The 17,923-nt window shown below is 41.4% G+C and overlaps 1 protein-coding gene across 7 annotated transcripts in view; it reads left to right on the top strand.

Annotated features, from left to right (window-relative positions):
• PSD3 (pleckstrin and Sec7 domain containing 3) overlaps window positions 1-17,923 on the top strand; it is a 489,705-nt gene that overhangs the window by 237,036 nt on the left and 234,746 nt on the right. For 6 of the 7 annotated variants that reach the window (XM_018041858.1, XM_018041861.1, XM_018041859.1 and 3 more), the window contains 4 exons: window positions 12,801-12,995; window positions 13,153-13,233; window positions 14,881-14,993; window positions 17,785-17,843. In XM_018041858.1, coding sequence (XP_017897347.1) covers window positions 12,801-12,995; window positions 13,153-13,233; window positions 14,881-14,993; window positions 17,785-17,843 — 448 coding nt within the window. Of the gene's footprint in view, window positions 1-8,994; window positions 9,082-12,800; window positions 12,996-13,152; window positions 13,234-14,880; window positions 14,994-17,784; window positions 17,844-17,923 lie in introns of those variants that run through there. The other variant, XM_018041865.1, reaches the window with a different exon arrangement.

The raw sequence follows: 17,923 nt of genomic DNA, 5'->3' as shown, positions 1-17,923 counted from the left end.
TCTTAACTTTTGACTATCTATAAAGCTTTTGATTTCTCTGAATCTGAATGAGACCCTTGCTGGATAGAGTAATCTTGGTTGTAGATCTTTGCCTTTCATTATTTAAAATATATCTTTCTGCAGAGATCTTTCTGCTGATAGATTGGCTGTTAACCTTATGGGGTTTTCCTTGTATGTTGCCACTGCTGCTGCTGCTGCTAAGTCGCTTCAGTCATGTCCGACTCTGTGCGACCCCATAGACCCTGGTGCAGCCCACCAGACTCTCCCATCCCTGAGATTCTCCAAGCAAGAACACTGGAGTGGGTTGCCATTTCCTTCTCCAATGCGTGAAAGTGAAAAGTGAAAGTGAAGTCGCTCAGCGGTGTCCAACTCTGAGTGACCCCATGGACTGCAGCCAATCAGGCTCCTCTGTCCATGGGATTTTCCAGGCAAGAGTACTGGAGTGGGGTGCCATTGCCTTCTCCTTACTTGTATGTTACTTGTTGCTTTTTTTTTGCTACCTTTAATATTTTTTCTTTGTGTTTAATTTTTGTTAGTTTGATTAATATGTATCTCGGCATGTTTCTCCTTGTGTTTATCCTGTATGGAACTCTGCATTTGATGGAATTGATTGATTATTCTTTTCTCATTTTGGGTAAGCTTTTGGCTATAATTCCTTCAAAAAATTTCTCAGACCCTTTATTTTTCTCTTTTTCTTCTAAGACCCCTGTAATTCGAATGTTGGTGGATTTAATATTGTCCCAGAGGTCTCTGAGACTATCCTCAATTCTTTTCATTCTTTTTTCTTTATTCTCCTCTTCAGCAGTTATTTCCCCCATCTGTCTTCCACCTCACTTATCTTTTCTGCCTCAGTTATTCTGCTATTGATTCCTTCTAGAATATTTTTAATTTCAGTAATTGTGTTGTTGCTGTTTTTTCTTTATTTCTTTTAACTCCTTGTCAAATGTGTTAAATGATTCTTGCATTTTTTTCATTCCGTTTTTGAGAATTTGCAACATCTCTACTGTAATGACTGTGAAATCTTTTTCAGGTAGTTTGCCTATTTCCTTTTCATTTCTTTTGTCTTGTGGGTTTTTACCTTATTCCTTCGTTTGCACAATATTTGTGTCTTTTCATTTTGTGTGACTTGCTGGGTTTGAGGTCCCCTTTCCCCAGGCTACAGGCTCATAGTGTTTCCTACTTTTGATCTGTGCTCTTGGTTGGTGACATTGGTCCAGTGGCTTGTGTAGCCTTCATGTTGGGCGGGACTTGTGCCTGCATTCTGGAGGCAGGAAGTGAGTTTTCTCCCCCCTCTGATGGGCAGGGCTGTGTGAGGTGGTATGTTTTGGGGTGTCCGTGGGAAGCCTGTCTGCTGCTGACTGCGCTTGTGTTGTCTCGCTTGTTGTTTGCATGAGGCATCCTGTGTGGGTGCTGTTGCCAGTTGGACTCAGGGTCCTGGATACAGCTGGAGGCCTTTGTGGGTGTTCTCACTGATTAATACCACCTGAGGTCAGGAGTTGTCTGGCAGCCTAGTGTCCTGGACTCAGCGCTCCCACCCCCAAAGCTCACGCCTGACCTCTGGTTGGGGAACCAAGACCCCACGAGCTGTTTGTTATGTCAATAAAAGGGAGTAAGAGAAACAAAAAACAGAAAGGAAAATAACTGATAAAATAAGAAATAAGCAGAAAACTCAAGAGCCAAAAAATAAAGCCCAGACAAATGGTAAAAGCAAAAATCAGACAAATAGAAACAGAAAGAACGGAACATACACCTGCACAAACCCCAAGCAGACCAAGCTAAATAAGGGGCAGGAGAGTGGCCCGGCGAGCACAGGGAGCCAAGAGTGACGCCAGCCAGCCGAAAACAAAACCGACAGCAGCATGAAACAGAAAGCGAGGCCACGATACAGAGCCAGCTGAGGAGCAAAGCAGAGAGAGCAAGACAACCCCGCGCCACGGAAAAAGGGAAAGACAGGAAGGCAAAGCGAGACCACGATATAGAGCCAGCTGAGGAGCAAAGCAGAGAGAGCAAGACAACCCCGCGCCACGGAAAAAGGGAAAAATAGGAAGGCAAAGCGAGACCACAATATAGAGCCAGCTGAGGAGCAAAGCAGAGAGAGCAAGACAACCCCGCACCACGGAAAAAGGGAAAGATAGGAAGGCAAAGTGAGACCACGATATAGAGCCAGCTGAGGAGCAAAGCAGAGAGAGCAAGACAACCAAGCGCCACGGAAAAAGGGAAAAATAGGAAGGCAAAGCGAGACCACAATATAGAGCCAGCTGAGGAGCAAAGCAGAGAGAGCAAGACAACCCCGCACCACGGAAAAAGGGAAAGATAGGAAGGCAAAGTGAGACCATGATATAGAGCCAGCTGAGGAGCAAAGCAGAGAGAGCAAGACAACCAAGCGCCACGGAAAAAGGGAAAGATAGGAAGGCAAAACGAGACCACGATATAGAGCCAGCTGAGGAGCAAAGCAGAGAGAGCAAGACAACCCTGCACCATGAAAAAAAGGGAAAAATAGGAAAGCAAAGTTAAGTAGTATATAAAAAGATCTATATTTAGTACAAAAAATATCAACAAGAATAGAACAAAAAAAGAAAAAAAATACACAAAACTGCAGAAAGCCAAAGTGGAACTATATAAAGGAAATTAAAAGTCTGATTAAAAAACAACAAAAAAGTTCTCAAAAGCCAAAATGTAGATAATAATCATAATGAAAACAGCAACCACAGCAACAGAGGAAAAAAAGAGGGGAAAAAAATCCAGAACCAACTACAGAATGAATCAAAATATAAGAATAATAATAAATGTTTTTCTCAGGTCTCAGCTGTCAGCGTTCTTTCCCCCACTTTGAGCCACAGCCCACTTCTGCTTCCCTAGGAAACCCTCCAGTAATGAGGAGTCTGGTCTCAGGACTTGCTGTAGGGACGGCTCAGACCCTAAGTTGGTGCTACTCCTGCGTGCCCCCACCTCCAATGCCCGCAGCTGCCAGAGCTAGGGCGTTTTCTTTTGTGAGAACACTCATTGTCCTTTTATATATTCCATAAACACAGAGTCCACCTACCTGATGGTGTGGATATAATCTGCAGCTTGTACAGCTGCCGAGAAGGTTTTTGATCCTTTCCCTTAATCACTCTGCCTCTGGAGCTCAGCTGTGGTTTCATCCCCACCTGGCCCTGAGGATCATCTCTAGGAGTTTGGGCCTGAGGCTGCCCTGGAGGGCTTGGGTCTGCCTCGGTGAAGACTGGGCCTGGAGGTGGTGCAGCTGCTCGGATCATGGGGACCCGGGCTGAACCAGGTACACAGGGAAGCACACACAGGCGCTGGACATGTGGTGCAGTAAGGATTCTTTCCTCGTCTCTGGCAGCTCTGCCCCAGTGAGGACCTAGCCTGGAGCTGGCATGGCCGCTTGGATCACGCAGACCCCATTGGTGCCTCGGGCACAGGGAAGCCAGCAGCCACAGTTGCCGGAGACAGGATGCTATAAACATTCTTCTGTAGCCTCTGTCGGCTCTGCCCCCATGAAGACCGAGTGTGGCAGTGGAGCTGTTGCTTGGATCGCAGGGACCCGGCAGCACCAGGTGTGCAGGGAAGGCAGTGATCATAGGTGTAGAAGATACGGCCCTATTAGAATTCTCTTCTGTCCTCTGGCAGCTGACACTCAAAGGGCCTTCCTGGCTGGTCCTTCTGTGTTGTTTGACATAGGAGTTCCTCAAGGGCACCCCTGGCCGGGGGCCTTCTCTAGTGCTCCTCAGGTCAGGCGCGCAAAGGGCCGCCCTCTCTGGGGTCTTTCACTATCGGCCAGCTGCCTGCGCCGCATGTGGAGGAAGGCCACAGTGACGGCTCCACCTGCTGCAGTGACTCAGCAGTGGCGCCCTGCCTCCTCGGCTGCCCAGCGTTCCTTCAAAGGCATTCCGTGCAGGTCTCCTCCCTCCTGTCCCCTTGGGCCATCATCTTCCCTCAGTTAACAGCAGTGCTGGCCCTGGGACTGCTCTCCACTCCCATGCTCCAGCTCCCAGCCGCCGCACTTTCAGGTGGACTTGTGTCCTCGTCCGGGGTATGTAGGACCGCAGCGTGGATTGTCCGTGCGGTTGTCGCTTCCTTCAGCCTGTCACTGGTGAGCTGCTGGTACTCTGACGGCCTCAGATGCTTCCCCTCTGTCTCAGCAGACCGCCTGGGATCTCACCCTTGCTTCACCTCCCCCACTTCCCGGTGCAGGTCAGGTCCTGCTCACTCTCCTCCTCTTTTTCTCTTCCTTCCTTCATCCCAGGGAGTTCTGCGTGCAACTGTATATTCCCTTCTGGTGGTCAGGGGCTCCTGTTAGTACTCAGCTGGTTCTCTGTGAGATCTTCTGAACCTGAAGATACATTCCTGATGCCTCTGTGAAAATAGATGTACTCCATTTTCACCTACTCCTCCGCCATCTTGTGTGTCTTTTAAATAGACTGTTCTCAAAAAAGACGTGCAAATGGACAGCAGGCACGTAAAACGATGCTCAGCATCAGTGATCACTGCTGCTAAGTCGCTTCAGTCGTGTCCGACTCTGTGCGACCCTGTAGATGGCAGGTGACCACTAGGTAAATGCAAATCAAAAGTACAGTGAGGTATTGCCTCCACAGTGATCAGAATGGCCGTCACCAGAAAGTCTACAAATAATAAACGCTGGAGAGTATGTGGAGAACTCTCCACATGTTGGAGAGTATGTAAGGCAACCCTCCTACATTGTTGGTAGGAATGTAAATTGTTACAGCTACTATGGAGAACAATGATCCTGCAATCCCACTCGGAGGCAAATATCCAGAGAAAACCACAATTCAGAAAGATAGAGGGACCTCAGTGTTAATTGCAGCACGCTTACAATAGTCCAGACACAGAAACAGTCTAAGAGTCAGCTGACAGAGAAGTGGATAAAGACGTGGTACACACACAGTGGAATGCTGCTCAGCCTTAAAAAGGATGAAATGATGCTATTTGCACCGACATGGACAGACCCAGAGATTACCACACTAAGAAGTAAGCCAGACAGAGACATATGTAATATCCCTTATACGTGGAATCTAAACAAATAAAAGTGATACAGATGAACTTAAAATATAAAACAGAAATAGACGGACAGACAAACAAAAACAAACTTAGGTTTACCAAAGAGGAAAAAGCAGAGAGGGGTGAATCAGGACTTTGGGGCTAACATATATACGACTATATATAAAATACATAAACAGCAAGGACCTACTGTACAGCACAGGGAATTAGACTCAATATTTTATAATAACCTATGAGAGACAAAAGCCTGGAAAAGAATATAGATATATGTGTGTGTGTTCCTGAATTGCTTTGTTACCTGAAACTAATACAGCTGTGCAAATCAACTATCAGTTCAGTTCAGTTCAGTTCAGTCACTCAGTTGTGTCTGACTCTTTGCGACTATACGTCAATAAAAAAAATAATAATTAAATTTTTTTGATAGATTTTTTGTTTTTAAAGATTAGTTGGTATCTCTGCTCTTCCTGAGAAATAAGTGCCATAGATAATGGAAGCCAAGCAGATGTCCTTTCCTTTCTCAGAGGATGTTTATGCTTCTGGGTTCTAAGTGTGTCTCACTTGTGCGATTGTCCTGAGAGCCCTTCCTGACCGCCTTCATTCTGACTCCCCTGAGTCCGATAGCCTCGGGCCTCGGTGACTGCATCCTCAGCCTACATGGTCACAGCGCCCCCTCTGACCTTTTATTCCACTTGTGACTGGAGTCATTTCCTCTTACTCCTTGGGATTCTTCTGACTTGCCTCTCTGACTTGCTTATGTATGAAACTGAAGTAGGTGACTGTTCATTGTTGTTTTCTAAATGCAGGAGGTGTACCTTGGCCTTCTTAATTTGTTTAACCTAGTTCTATTATCACAATTATATAAAAATTTAAAAAACATTTACAAAACTTAAAGTAAATATGAAATGAGATAGTGTATCTGGTACCCTCTGCTGATATCAGTCTGCTTGGAACTTTTCGGGATCAGTTGTATTGAACCGTTAGGTTGGTGCAAAAGTAGTTGAGTTTTTGCATTGTTAAACTTTGCCGTTTGATATTGGAATACGTTCTTAAGTGCGGTTATGTTATACATCATTTTAATGTGCGTTTCTCGCTTTGTGTTTTTTTGCTAATGACTTATTACTTGCTGTTTATATTTATTTTAGACTATAGAAATGATGCTAGACAAAAGCAAATTTGAGCAATATGTTTATTTGAGTTGAAAATGGGTCGTAAAGCAACAGAGACAACTTGCAATGTCAACAGTGCGTTTCGCCCAGCAGCTGCTAATGAACACGCACTGTAGTGGTGGTTCAAGAAGTTTTGCAAAGGAGAAGGGAGCCTTGAAGATGAGGACTGTTGTGGCTGGCCTGTGGAAGTTGACAACAACCAGTTGAGAGCATTATCGAAGCTGATCCTCTTACAGCTACACAAGCTGCCGAAGAACTCAGTGTCAGCCATTGGCATTTGAAGCAAATTGGGAAGGTGAAAAAGCTTGATAAGTGGGTGCCTCGTGAGCTGACTGAAAATTAAAAAAAAAAAAAATTTGAAGTGTCTTCTCTTATTCTACAACAACAAACCATTTCTCAATCAGATTATTAGGTGTAATGAAAAGTGGATTTTATGTGACAGCCAGTGATGACGCGCTCAGTGGTTGGACCGAGAAGCTCCAGAGCACTTCCCAAAGTCCCATTTGCACCAGAAAAGGGTCACGGCCACTGTGGTGGTCTGCCGCCCAGCTGATCCACTGCAGCTTTCTGAATCCTGGGGAAACCACACCATCTGAGAAGTATGCTCAGCAAACCGATGAGAAGCACGGAAAGCTGCAACATTTGCCGCTGGTATTGGTCAACAGAATGGGCCCAATTCTTCTCCCGACCACACGTTTCATAACCAGCGTTTCAATTGAATGAATTGGGCTACAAAGTTTCATCTCATCTGCCATTTCACCTGACATATTGCCAACTGACTACTGCTTCTTCAGGCATCTTGAAAACTTTCTGCAGGGAAAATGCTTTCACAACCATCAGGAGGCAGAAAATGCTTTCCCAGAGTTCATCAGATCCTGAAGCATGGATTTTTTTTGTTTTTTTTTTTTGCCTTATTTCTTCTTGGAAAAAATGTGTTGATTGTGATGGTTCCTGTTTTGATTAATAATGATGTGTTTGAGCCTAGTTATAGTGATTTAAAATTCATGGTCTGAAAACGCAGTTACTTTTGTACCAACCTAATGAAACTCCAGTACTTTGGCTACCTGGTGTGAAGAGCTGATTCACTGGAAGAGACCCTGGTGCTGGGAAAGATTGAAGGCAGAAGGAAAAGAGGGTGGACAGAGGATGAGATGGTTGGATGGCATCACTGATTCAATGGACATGAACTTGGGCAAACTCCAAGAAATGGTGAGGGACAGGGAGGCCTGGCCTGCCACAGTCCATGGGGTCGCAAAAGTCGGTCACAGTTTGGCAGTTGAACACGATAGAAAGTTAGTGTCCCATGTTGTTCCTGTTGGAGCACAGAAGACATCGAAAGGCGTGGATACAGTTGGTTGCTCAGTTCTATGTTCTTTTAAAAGATGGCTGTTGGCTAATTTCCGCCCACTCTTGTGGATACAAAGTGAAGTTTAAGATAGTGGTAGGTGAGAGAGGTGGGACTTTGAAAATGCAGAGCTGTAATAAAGAAATAACTAGGTTTGCTCTGAGAATGCAGCCAGGGAGTTGGAGGAAGATTCTTAGAATAGTTGTTATTTCCCTTGGGCTCTGGTAGGATCACGAGTTTGCAGAATTTGTGGACTACAGGATCTTGGGGTAGGGGTGATGGGAGTGGCAATGGGAAGGACAGGGAAAGGGATGAGAGCACGGCTGACGTCTCCGTGTGGCCCAAACACAGAGGCAATGGCGGTGACTAGTGTAAGCGGGCAGTCGGGGTCGGCTTGTGGAGGGCTTACCGACCTGCCACAGGATATGGGCTTTCATCTTGTGCAGGATATTTGTAAACAGGGGATTTTATTTTATCACACGCATGATGGCAGTGTGCAGGCTGGGGAAGAAGGGTGACAGTGCAGAGAAAAGAGGGTTTTCCTTTTGTATTTGCAGGACATTAGGGAGGAATCAGCAGATCACAGTCAACGGAGAGAAGATAAAACAATAGAAAAATAGTAGAATAAAAACTAAATCACAGAAGCCAGTCAAACAGACCTGGAAGGAATCTGATTTAGAACAGGCATTCATGAGATAGGGTTCTCAGGTAAAATCAGGATGCCCAGTTAAATTTGAATTTCAGATGAATAATGATTTTTTTTTTTAGTGTCCATATGCCCCATGAAATTATCAAGACATACTTTCAATAAAAACTATTTTTTGTTTATTTGAAATTCTGGGTATGCTATTAATTTTATTCGGGAAGTGTTTTAATCCTAGTATGCTACAAAGGTTGTGAAAAGGCTTGGTGGTCAGACTCAGTGATCTGGTCCTTCTTTTGATGATATTGAGATAGGATATAACCCTATTTGTTTTGTGGTGCGCGTTTATATATATCAGAGGGAGAACCTTGGGGGAGTCTTTTCTGTATTTAAATGACTAGTAAGGATTTTACCTTAGGAGATTTAAAGTTAACTTGATCAAGAAGAAAAAGGGGAGCTACAAAGAAGGGAAAATTCAGACTCCTGAAAGCACCTAACACTCAGCAGACTAGCTGGACAATGTCTTGTGTATTCCAGGAGACAAACGGGGGTGTCACCCCCGCCGAGAGGGGTCATCAGTTGCTTCGTCGAGTGTGAACAAGGCCGCGCTGCCATTGTTGTTTATGCTCTTGATGTACAGTGGCCCCTGTGTTCTGGCTTCTGTTTTTATTAGCTCTGTAAAAGCATTACACCCCCCCACCCCCACCCCGCAACAATAAACACTTCCAAGAGTGTGAGGTCATAGTAATATGACCTCATAGGGAGCCAGGTCCTTGGAAGCCCTGTGAACCAGCAGACAGTGGCTCTGGGGGCGTGGAGGGTCCTGGGGAAGGACCGGGGAGGAAAGGATGGCCTGGGTGCACCCTCAGCTCCAGGATGGCCTCTTGGTGTCTGTCATACTGCTGGTGAGTCGGTACTGCCAACACACTTCCAGGCTTTCTGAGTTAGAAAGCGCAGCCTCTGCTTGTTTGAGTTCTCTCATTAACTCTGAATGGGGTGGAATGGAGCCATCTAGGACTGGAAATGCTTATCTTCATTTTATTCCTTCCTTCCCTCTTCTCTGCATTTTTTTTTTTTTCAAGAAGATTCAGAGTATTCTGATTGGTACAGATTTTTAAATCACCTCTTCCTGGTGAATGTGAGGAAAATGAGGTGAAATAGACTGGCCAGGTCAGGAAGAGAGGCGGTAAACATGAGAAATGAGAAACGTAAGGAGTAGGAATCAATACTGCACTTTAAAAATTCTTGTATTTTTAAGTACGTGTAATGGATATATTTGTTAGGATAAGCCTCTTGTATCTGAACAGCATCATTGCAGTACCATGTATGTAGTATAATTACGCTGTTTTCATGGAGTGATTAAATGCACGCCCTGAGTTTGCCCTGAGAAGTAAGCAGTAATAAGTAGCAGTTTATTTGAGAAGAAAAATCCTTACTTTGACATTGTTTTCTTCTACACAGTCACTAATATGCAGAGTAAGAGAATGTATCGGGGCACAACTCCAGGGGTTTTCTTTTCATAATTATAAAGACTGCTTGACTGTAAATAAAAGAGTTCTTAGAGTAAATGTTTTACACTTCCACCATTTATTTGGGAAAACACAAAAGGTGAGGTGACCTTTAAAAGAAATAATTTTCGATGAATTTGCTTACAGGTTTACTGTATATAATAATTAAATAATCCAATTGTCTGGTAGGATACATTTCAGAAAACCATTTGGTAATGTGAGCTTTATAAAGGAAGGTTTATGATGAAAACAATACTTAAATGTATTTACATGAAGATTTTATTGTAATAAGGCAATTTATTTTAATTGATGGGTCCTTCTGTTGGAAAATTGTTTAAGGTGGCTGATTGTTTAGGGAGGGTTACCAAATGTCTTGGTTTGCCTGGGTGGATTTCTGTTTGTGTCTGTTGTCTTGGCATGGACTATGGTTTAGCATCTGACTTTGACTTTAGAAAAATGAAGTGTTATTATCAATGATTACAGTAAAAGAAGTCAGCGCAGGTTTGCACACCTCCACTTTAAACTTCCAGCTTCTCCACAGTCGCGTCTGAAGTGTGTGAGCTGATGTGTTGAACAGAAATTTCACATGGTTTTGGTGTAAAAGACTTGTGCAGTGCTTGCTAAGTGGGCTTGGCGAGAGGCTGAGAGGGACAGTGACCCCTTCACGTCCGGCAGTGGCTGGGGGCGCCGGGACCCTGCAGCCCCAGGAGCTCCTTGGGCTACTGCCGGCTGTGCAGAAGCTACCACGTAGCTGGTGGGTCAGTGCGGCATGGGATACTGTGACTTAGGTAGATAGGTGCCAAGGCAGAGCTTGAGCAGTTCTGCTTACAAATGTCTTCCCTTTGCTGTAAGGATTTTTTGTAAGTTTACAACTAGTTTTTTTTTTTTTTTTCTTGGTAACGCCTTTTGCCCCACATTGTAACAATTGCAACCACGTATTTAATGATTTTACCATCTCTGTTTCCTTCTCAGACTGTCCTGGTTTGGACAGTCAGTGATTCTCTGCTTATAATTCAGGACAAGTTAAAGAGCTGTGGAGTAGGGCTGGGCAATGCAGACTAGGATTCAGGGTCTCCTGGAATGGCTTTTACATCACTGAAAGGCTGTGGAAAAACAACAAAATCAAAAAAGCATGTGTGACAGCGAGCTTGTGTGGCCTGCAAGCCTGAGATATTTACTCTCTGGTTCTTCACAGAAAAAAAAAATTTTGCTTTAGAGTCTACAGTAAGTGTGCTGGAAGGCTCCTTAAGCACAGTTGTTTACCACGGGCATAGCTCTGCTTTGCTAGACGTCAAAATGAAGGTCTAGGAATCACAGCGTTATTGATGCTGGTGTTATAGTGTGTGCTGTGGCACCAGCGAGAGCTGAGGCTCTCACGGTGTGGTTGTGCAGCTTCCTGAGACCCTTTCAGTGGGTTTGTGAGGCCAAAATTATATTTTTATAACAGTGCAGCACTGTTCTCTTTCACTCTGTTGATACCAAAGTTGATACACGCTGACTGAACAAAAACAGTGATAGAAGCCCCAGTACCAGTTGAGGCAGTGGCACCATGCTGGTCCAGGTGTTAGACTCTTCTCAAAAATCTCATGGACGGAGGAGCCTGGTGGGCTGCAGTCCATGGGGTCGCTACTAGTCAGACATGACTGAGCGACTTCACTTTCACTTTTCACTTTCATGCGTTGCAGAACGAAATGGCAACCCACTCCAGGGTTCTTGCCTGGAGAATCCCAGGGACGGGGGAGCCTGGTGGGCTGCCGTCTATGGGGTCACACAGAGTTGGACACGACTGAAGCGACTTAGCAGCAGCAGCAGCAGCAGCAGCTGTGCATTCAGAATAAAAATGAAGGCCGGTTTCACCTAATGATGTCCTTGGTAAAGCAGTGCCAATTAATTACTTTTCAGCCCTTGGCTACCTGCTATTTAATTTCACGTGCTGTGAAATGGAAACTCTACTTGAAGCACTCTAGGAAAAGCACTCACGTAGTTTGAGTTGTGAGCTTTATGCTAGTCACTTTTTTCATGGAAATGCCATTTTCTTTCAAAGTCTAACTGATAAACTGGCTTTGGCAAACATTTTCTTGAAAACTAATGGAGTGAGCCTATTTAAGGAAAACAACTGTCATTTTTTGTTGTTGTTGTTGCCAGTGATAAAATTTAAGTTTCAATAAAAAATTAGAATTTTGGAAAACTTGTATCTACCACCACGTTTGGCAGCTTCCCAGTACTAGCAACTTTTCTGAGGATGTTAGTGGCAATGTTAGTAAGTGGGATTTCTCTTTTAAATAATGAAATGTATCAGCAAATATTCTTCAACTGACCGATTCCTGTTGCAGAATCATGCCTGGGTGAGATGCATTCAAAGTGTGGGACATTTTTAATGTAAGAGTACAAAAAACTCACTGATACAAGTTTAGATTCTATCAGTATATTACAACTAACTTTTAAGAAACTACCACTTGTTTTATTTTGGCATCATATCAAAAAGCAATATCCGCAATTAAGGATATTAAAGTGCTCCCTATTTTTCTATTTCTGTGGAGGCCAGGTTTTCTTGATATTTTCAGCCACAATGATGTATTGTTGATGATCTAATGTGGAAGTGGCTGTGAAGTCCAGCTGTCTTCCAGCTGCATCAGACATTAAAGAAATATGTAAAAGAAGTAAATCTCTGTTGCTTGTCTCTTTACAATTTATGCTATTGTTTTAGAAAATATAGTTATTTTAAATTAAATATGTTTGTCTATATTTGTGAAATGGATTTTTTATTATTAAATGAATATTTGAATTTTTCCATTTTAATTACTCATGCAATGAGTATAAGTAGACATAACCCATATACACAAAGGTCTTTGAAGTCTTCTATACTTCTAAGAATATCAAGGTTTGAGACCAAAAGGTTTGAGAACTGCTCATCTAGGGTTTAAGCAATCACTTCTCTAGTATGTCAAAATAGTGTAACTGAGAATATTTTTATTAATAATTAAGCATAAGGTATATCATTTAAAATAGTTTTTCATTTGTTCTACAATATCGTGATAATTTCCTTAGCTATTTTCCTTTTTGCCACACAAGAGCAATCTTTTCTATTTTGTTTCCTTCTTTATCAATTCTTACAGCAATGCTGGGGTGAAGACAGCTCTGCTAGAGGCTCATTCTGAAATGGGGAGCACTGAAATTCTGGAAAAGGAAGCCTCAGGGGGTCTCAGTAATTGTACCAGCAGCAACATCGAAGCAGCCAAAAGGCTGGCCAAGCGCCTTTATCAACTCGACAGGTTCAAAAGGTCGGATGTGGCAAAGCACCTAGGCAAGAAGTACGTTCCGTTCCAGGGCTGGTGTCTGAGTGCATCCTTATAAGCGTGCAGGCGCATGTATGTGTGTGTGTGTGTGTGTGTGTGTGTGTGTGTGTGTGTGTGTGTGTGTTCAGGTGGCTTCAATTTTAATAACCAAGTCTATTTTGTTTTCTTACAGCAATGAATTTAGCAAACTAGTTGCGGAAGAATATTTGAAGTTTTTTGATTTTACAGGAATGACACTGGATCAATCTCTCAGGTATGATTAAACATCGCCTGTTCTTTGCTTCTAAATAATTAATTCTAAGAATAGAAAATGATGTGCTGAAGGTAAAGTCTGATTTTTACTTTTTTAGACCCACAGTTACTTTGTGACCTTAGCTCAGAGTGTGTTATGGAGAGTAAACGTTGTGGAAAGTGGGGAAAATGTATTGTTTTTGTGAAATTATACATGAATCCATATTCTGCATCAAGTATATGACAGAGCAAAGGATGCTGGGAAAGTAGGGCTTGGAGAAATGGAATCTATGGGAATTGGGTTTTTGAATGATCAAAATTTTTTAAAGGCATAGTTTATAGACTGCAGAATTAAAGACTTTTTTCTCTAATTATTTGTTTACAATAGCCAAATAGCCTTTTCAAAGAGTACTTTGAAATTACCTAATGAATGGGATAAAAATCAGTATCAGGATAATCAGCAGGAAGTTATCTGTAAAACTATTTTAGTCAGTTATTACTTGTAGCTGATCTGTTCAAATGGGTTTGGAGACACACTGACCCTCACGTCTCACACCGTACTGTCCTGTCAATTTCTAAGCACAGCTGAAGGTAAAACCCAGGCCGCATTTAATCTTATAAACTCTGTGGTGTGTCAGAGCCTGGAGGAGCTCTGAGACCATCTTGGGTAACGCTCTAGTTTTACAGATCAGGAAACTGAAGCCTGGGAGGTAAAGTGAGAATGCAGAGCAGTGTGTTAGTCTCCGGCTCTTTGCATGAATCAGGGGTACTTAGAGGTTTTCTGATGAAAACAGGTAAAGGTAGGGGAAAGATCTGTATTTTTGCTTTGCTTTCTCACATGGTTTATAAAAAAAAGTTTAAGAGACATTAAAGTTAGGTCACTATAATTTAGATTAACTGCAAGTAAGGAAGACAGCAATATTTTCATCATCAAAATATGGTTTATGATATGTTTCTTTCAAAAGTAGGTTTTCTGAGGACATTATAAATAATTTTTTTCTGTCTCATCTCATGTTTAGGGCAGTGCATGTACTTTGTCGAGCAAGAGTCCTGGATACATCTCTAATAGACCATACTCTTAGTGACTCTGATCTAGACTAACATTCCTAATTTAAAAAATAAATTAGGGTTTTATTTTATAATCTCTTCCTCATGTACCAAGTTAAAGATAGTCTATGGTGATAATAGGCAAAATAAAATGAGCAGATGTCTACTGTGCATAAGACAGTATAATTGTAATTTTAATAGTGGGTCAGTGGTGATTACCGTCAAGTAACAAAATGACAAAGAAACCCTGTGATCTTTGTCAAGTTTTAAGACATAGATCCCGTGGTTATGTATCCAGACTTCAGTGTTCCTTAGTTTTTTCTGACTCGTCTTTAAAAATGGCTTCCTGACATCATGTGTGGAAATCACTCACCTTCCCAAGCCTGTTTTTTTGATGTATTGGCCACCATGCTGTGGCTCTGTCATCTTTTATATCGACCTTTCCTATAATATTAACATCAATATACATTTATGTTGAATAACCATCTAGTGATTTTTAAAGCATCACTGTAAAATATCTTACTTTGTATTAGTTTCTTAATTTTATATGAATTAAGTTTAACTGTCAGAGTATAGTCACGTTTTCTAAAAATTCACCTTTTCCCTTTTAACTCTTTTTTAGGTATTTCTTTAAAGCATTTTCTCTTGTGGGAGAAACCCAAGAACGAGAGAGAGTTTTAGTACACTTCTCCAATAGATATTTTTACTGTAACCCAGATACCATTGCTTCACAAGGTAATCTGATGGAAAGCTTAAATTACTTTTTTATAACAAGGGCTATTTTTCTCAACATAAAGGTTGCATTTTATTGTGGGAAATATGGAAAATTATGCAGAAGAAAATGAAAAGCATCGAGTTATGTCCAATTACTTAGAAATAACTGTTAACAGTTTGATTTACTTCCTTCTAGTCTATTTGTAAAATATTTTATGTCAAGTTGGAATCAGGACAGAATTTCGTTTCCTACTTTTCTTCCCTTGCATGGTGAGCATCTCTCACGTCATCAAATATTCTTTAAAAACCATGATATTTAATGACTGCTTGATGTCCTTTACTCCTGTGGTTTCACTGTATTTTCCATGTGCATAGTATGACAGTATACTTTCTTTAAATCGCTTATGGTTTGTCACTGAGATTTTAATGTCTGTGCACATTGTAATAAACGAAATGCTGCTGCTGCTGCTGCTGCTAAGTCGCTTCAGGCTTGTCCGACTCTGTGCGACCCCATAGACGGCAGCCCACCAGGCTCCCCCGTCCCTGGGATTCTCTAGGCAAGAACACTGGAGTGGGTTGCCATTTCCTTCTCCAATACATGAAAGTGAAAAGTGAAAGTGAAGTCGCTCAGTCGTGTCCGACTCTTCGCGACCCCATGGACTGCAGCCTACCAGGCTCCTCCGTCCATGGGATTTTCCAGGCAAGAGTACTGGAGTGGGGTGCCATTGCCTTCTCCAAAATGAAATGCTAGCTTTCCTCTTTCTTCTTCCCATACGCCTGATTTTCTAAGCTTCTTGATGAAGTGCACGTGTAGTTTTATGGTTAGTTCCAGAAACATTTGCAAATCTCACTGGAGTGTGTGGTGTCTATCTCTAGTGCTTTCTTTGGGCATTCATTTTTACAACACTGCCCACTGACTCAGGTTTATGACTTTAATGACCTATATTTGTGTTTACTATTTTAAAGAGCAACTTTAAGCTATTTAATTTTTGATATACTCTATGAAGAGAGATCATTTCTCCATTTCAATTCTTATAATAAGGCCAAGCTTTCAGGGTTTAAAATAAAAAAAAAATTCACTTCCAGTTGGAGTGTCTTTCATAAACTTAAGAATTCTAGACTAAGTCATTGAGACTGGATGCCCTAGAAATTATGATTGTCTCTTAAGTTCTGTGTGCCAGTTAACAATGAGTTGGTGTTCTTTATATTGACGAAAGTGATTGCTCCTGCTGCCTATGCCCTGCCGGCTATAGCTAAATTAATCATCTGATTGTTAAAGTCATATTGTTTTCTGTAAAATGGGAACTGTCTTCCTTTATTCTTATGATTCTGCTAAGACCATCTATTCACTGTATCACTGTTGGTCTTGACAAGAAAATAAAAGGTATAGAAGTGAATTGTTTTTCTTAGAACCTTCTTCAAATCTAAGAAGATACTGACATTCCTAAGTGAAGCAGGGACTATGGATTTGTGTACTCAGTTGGCTGTTGATAAAGATATTTGAGAGTTGGCTGCAGAGTTTTATAAATACTTTCAAGAACTTGTTTTTATATGTATTTAGAATACCGGAATAAATGAACTTTTAGGCATTTAGCAGCATCTGCTTAGAGATATTCTACTTAGAGAAATCACCTACTGAACTCAAAGGCATATTTTGGAAAATGAGGCATCTTTAATTCATAAATTCAGCAGTTGGACAAACTTTTTTGTACATTTAGTATAAATTAATAAGATGTTTCTCCTATGTGCAACTGCTGTATGATACTTGGATTGAGAATTGCAGGGAGACAATAGTGCTTTTTCTTTCCCTTTATAAAATAAGAAGAGAAAGTAATGTTTCCATGTAAGTGTGAAATGGTCTTGCTGGTTTGGGTAACTTATTTCCTTTAAATAGTTAGTTTTTACATCTTCAGTGATTATTTCAGTATTTCACTTTTGTCTGATCAGTTGTATCCTGGGCCAGTCAACCTAAATGTTGCCTTAGAGGACTGGTGAGTGAGAGGATAACTATTCCCGTCTATATGTTTTTAGCCAGAGAACTAATACCCAAAGGGTAAGCAGTGGAAGATACACATCTTGGTTTTCTTTACCTTTTGCTTCTTTCCTAATTCACTTTGTTTCTAGAAAATAAAATTCAAAAAATAAATTAAATAAATTAAATAATTTATTTTCTTTTCCATATCTTATAGAAAATTGAGAAACCATAAGTAAAAAGAGTAAAATTATAATTTTATTATCCAGAAATAATGATATCTTTTAATATTATATTATAGATCATTCTAGATGTATTATATTTAAATAGAATCATACTAGATATAATTATTGTGAAATATCTTTCCATTTCAATGTGTGTACTTGGACCACATTTTTAATGACGTCAGTGTAACAGAATTGTATCTTAGGTGGGTCATATTCACTCACTCCCATTGTCGGCAAGCTTCCTTTAGATATTCTTGTATTTTGTATTCTTCTTTTATTTCATGAGTATTAATATGAAGTCCCTGAAGTAGATTTGCTGTGTCAAGGCACACTGTTTCAAAGCTTTAGACATTTTCTGTCAAATTGTCCTCCAGAGGTAGGAACAATTGACTTCATCACCAGTAGAGTTCAAGTCTGTGCACTGAGATTCTTTTAATAATGTTTTCTTCTCTATTTTCTGTTTCCCCAAATGAATATGATTAATTGTGCCTAGCCACAGGATTGTGTTTTCATAGGTTCTTAACTAAGCATAGGTATGCTGTTTTGATAATATTGAGTGGTCCAACAGGAGCTAGTGAATTAATGCTTTCTGTCCTTGTCTCTCTTCCATTAGATGGAGTCCATTGCCTTACCTGTGCAATGATGCTTCTTAACACAGATCTCCATGGCCATGTAAGTGTAGGGGTGTGGAGCTGTCTTACAGAGAAAGCTCCAGAATTTCCTGGGCTTATCTTTGCTTTTGTGTTCATACA

The sequence above is a fragment of the Capra hircus genome, chromosome 27 (assembly GCF_001704415.2).
Source record: "Capra hircus breed San Clemente chromosome 27, ASM170441v1, whole genome shotgun sequence".
NCBI classification, from domain to species: domain Eukaryota; kingdom Metazoa; phylum Chordata; class Mammalia; order Artiodactyla; family Bovidae; genus Capra; species Capra hircus.
The sequence above is the reverse complement of the archived record's forward strand: the minus strand, read 5'-3'. Positions and strand labels throughout refer to the sequence as shown.